This window comes from Nanorana parkeri, unplaced genomic scaffold (assembly GCF_000935625.1).
Source record: "Nanorana parkeri isolate BGI_ZX_2015 unplaced genomic scaffold, ASM93562v1 scaffold5746, whole genome shotgun sequence".
In the NCBI taxonomy this organism is placed as follows: Eukaryota; Metazoa; Chordata; class Amphibia; order Anura; family Dicroglossidae; genus Nanorana; species Nanorana parkeri.
In genome coordinates, this window is record NW_017311991.1 from 2,316 (window position 1) to 3,911 (window position 1,596).

At 57.7% G+C, this 1,596-nt stretch overlaps 1 protein-coding gene across 2 annotated transcripts in view; it reads left to right on the plus strand.

Moving 5' to 3' along the window:
- The window catches only part of LOC108804167 (zinc finger protein 239-like), a 3,431-nt gene extending 2,254 nt beyond the window's left edge, over positions 1-1,177 (plus strand). For both annotated transcript variants that reach the window (XM_018575923.1, XM_018575924.1), the window contains exon 2: positions 39-1,177. In XM_018575923.1, the coding sequence (XP_018431425.1) occupies positions 39-1,135 (1,097 nt within the window). In that variant the 3' untranslated portion in view covers positions 1,136-1,177. The remainder of the gene's footprint in view (positions 1-38) is intronic.
- The last annotated feature ends 419 nt before the right edge of the window (positions 1,178-1,596 follow it).

The window sequence follows — 1,596 nt, forward strand, 5'->3', positions numbered from 1 at the left end:
TGGTGACCTATGACCTCATGGCTTCTTTCTATTCCCAGGTGCATATCGCCCCATGAACGGTATAGAAGATGAGAACACATTGTACATCCAGCAGTGCGGGGTCTTGTTAGACTGTCAGGATGATGATGATGAAGATGATGAAGACATCTCCCAGTCAGCTCCAGGTGAGGAGAGCGAGGAAAGCTTCTTAGAATCCGACAAGAAGGACAGTCCTCCGTGCAGCGCCTCCCCCAAAGGTCGCCCGAGCGGGAAGGGGGCGAGCAAGCTCTCCAATATCATTGCCCATCTTCAGAGCCTGGCCAGCGAGCGGGAGTCCTCCCGCAGAGAGACTGCCGCAGAGGAGGACGAGGAGGCCTGGCCTCAGATGGGGGAGAGCTCGTACGCCTTCTCCAGCGAAGGCATTCCATATGAAGGAGACAGTTTGGCCTCCCCGCGGGGGGGCCGCCCGCACTCCACGGACCAACGGCTAAAGGCTTTCAAGGCCATTAAAATCTTGCAGGAGACGGACTCCAAGGACAAAAAGTACATTTGCGTGGAGTGCGGGAAGACCAGTCGCTACAAGTCGGCCTATTTGCGGCACAAGCGAACTCACACCGGGGAAAAGCCCTTCAGCTGCGCGGATTGCGGGAAATGCTTCCGCCGCAGCTCGCAGCTGGTGACGCATCAGCGGACCCACACAGGGGAGCGGCCGTACACGTGCCTGCGGTGCGGGAAGAGCTTCAGCTGTAACTCCACCCTGGTGACCCACCAACGGACCCACACGGGGGAGAAACCCTACACCTGTATGGAATGCGGCAAGGGCTTCATCCACAGCTCCGACTACAACCGCCACCACCGCGTGCACCGCGGCGAGAAACGCTACACCTGCAAGGAGTGCGGGAAGAGCTTCAGCCAGAGCTCCTACCTGGTCATCCACCAACGCATCCATACCGGCGAGAAACCGTTTGTCTGCAACGAATGCGGCAAATGCTTCAGCCGCAACTCGTCCCTGGTGACCCACCAGAGAGTTCACACCGGGGAGCGGCCGTACACCTGCGCCGAATGTGGGAAGAGCTTCCGCCAAAGTTCCCACCTCCTCATCCACCAGAGGACCCACACGCCGGAGAGCCACCTGGCGCTCCGTGCCATGATGTGAGCCCGGTGCCCTTCACTTCCAAAGATACTCAATGGGACGTTTGCCGAGGCCTCAGACTTCTTGGTGCTGATGGAGAAGCATAGGAGCCTCCCATCGTGTAGAGTCCTCGTCCTCGTAGTGTGCTCATATCATCGGACCCTTTGTATCCCGTCCCCGAACCCCCTCCCCCACCGTCTATTTATACACCGTGGCTAGCCGGGAAGACATAGCCCATCCACTGTCTCTGTTAGAGAGTCAGGAGTGCTATAGAAGGTAGCTTCACCCTGATTGCATGCCTCCAGTCGCTGCATTCTCTGTATCCTCTCTGTGTCCCCTTTTCTTTAAAGTTTGTTAAAGGAGACTGTGCCTCTGTGTGGAGTCATTGTGTGCTGAGCCTGCGGAGGACAGAGGTGTGTGTGGCCTCCATCGGAAGAGTCACGGGAGGACAGAGGTGTGTATGGCCTCCATAGGAAGCGTCATGA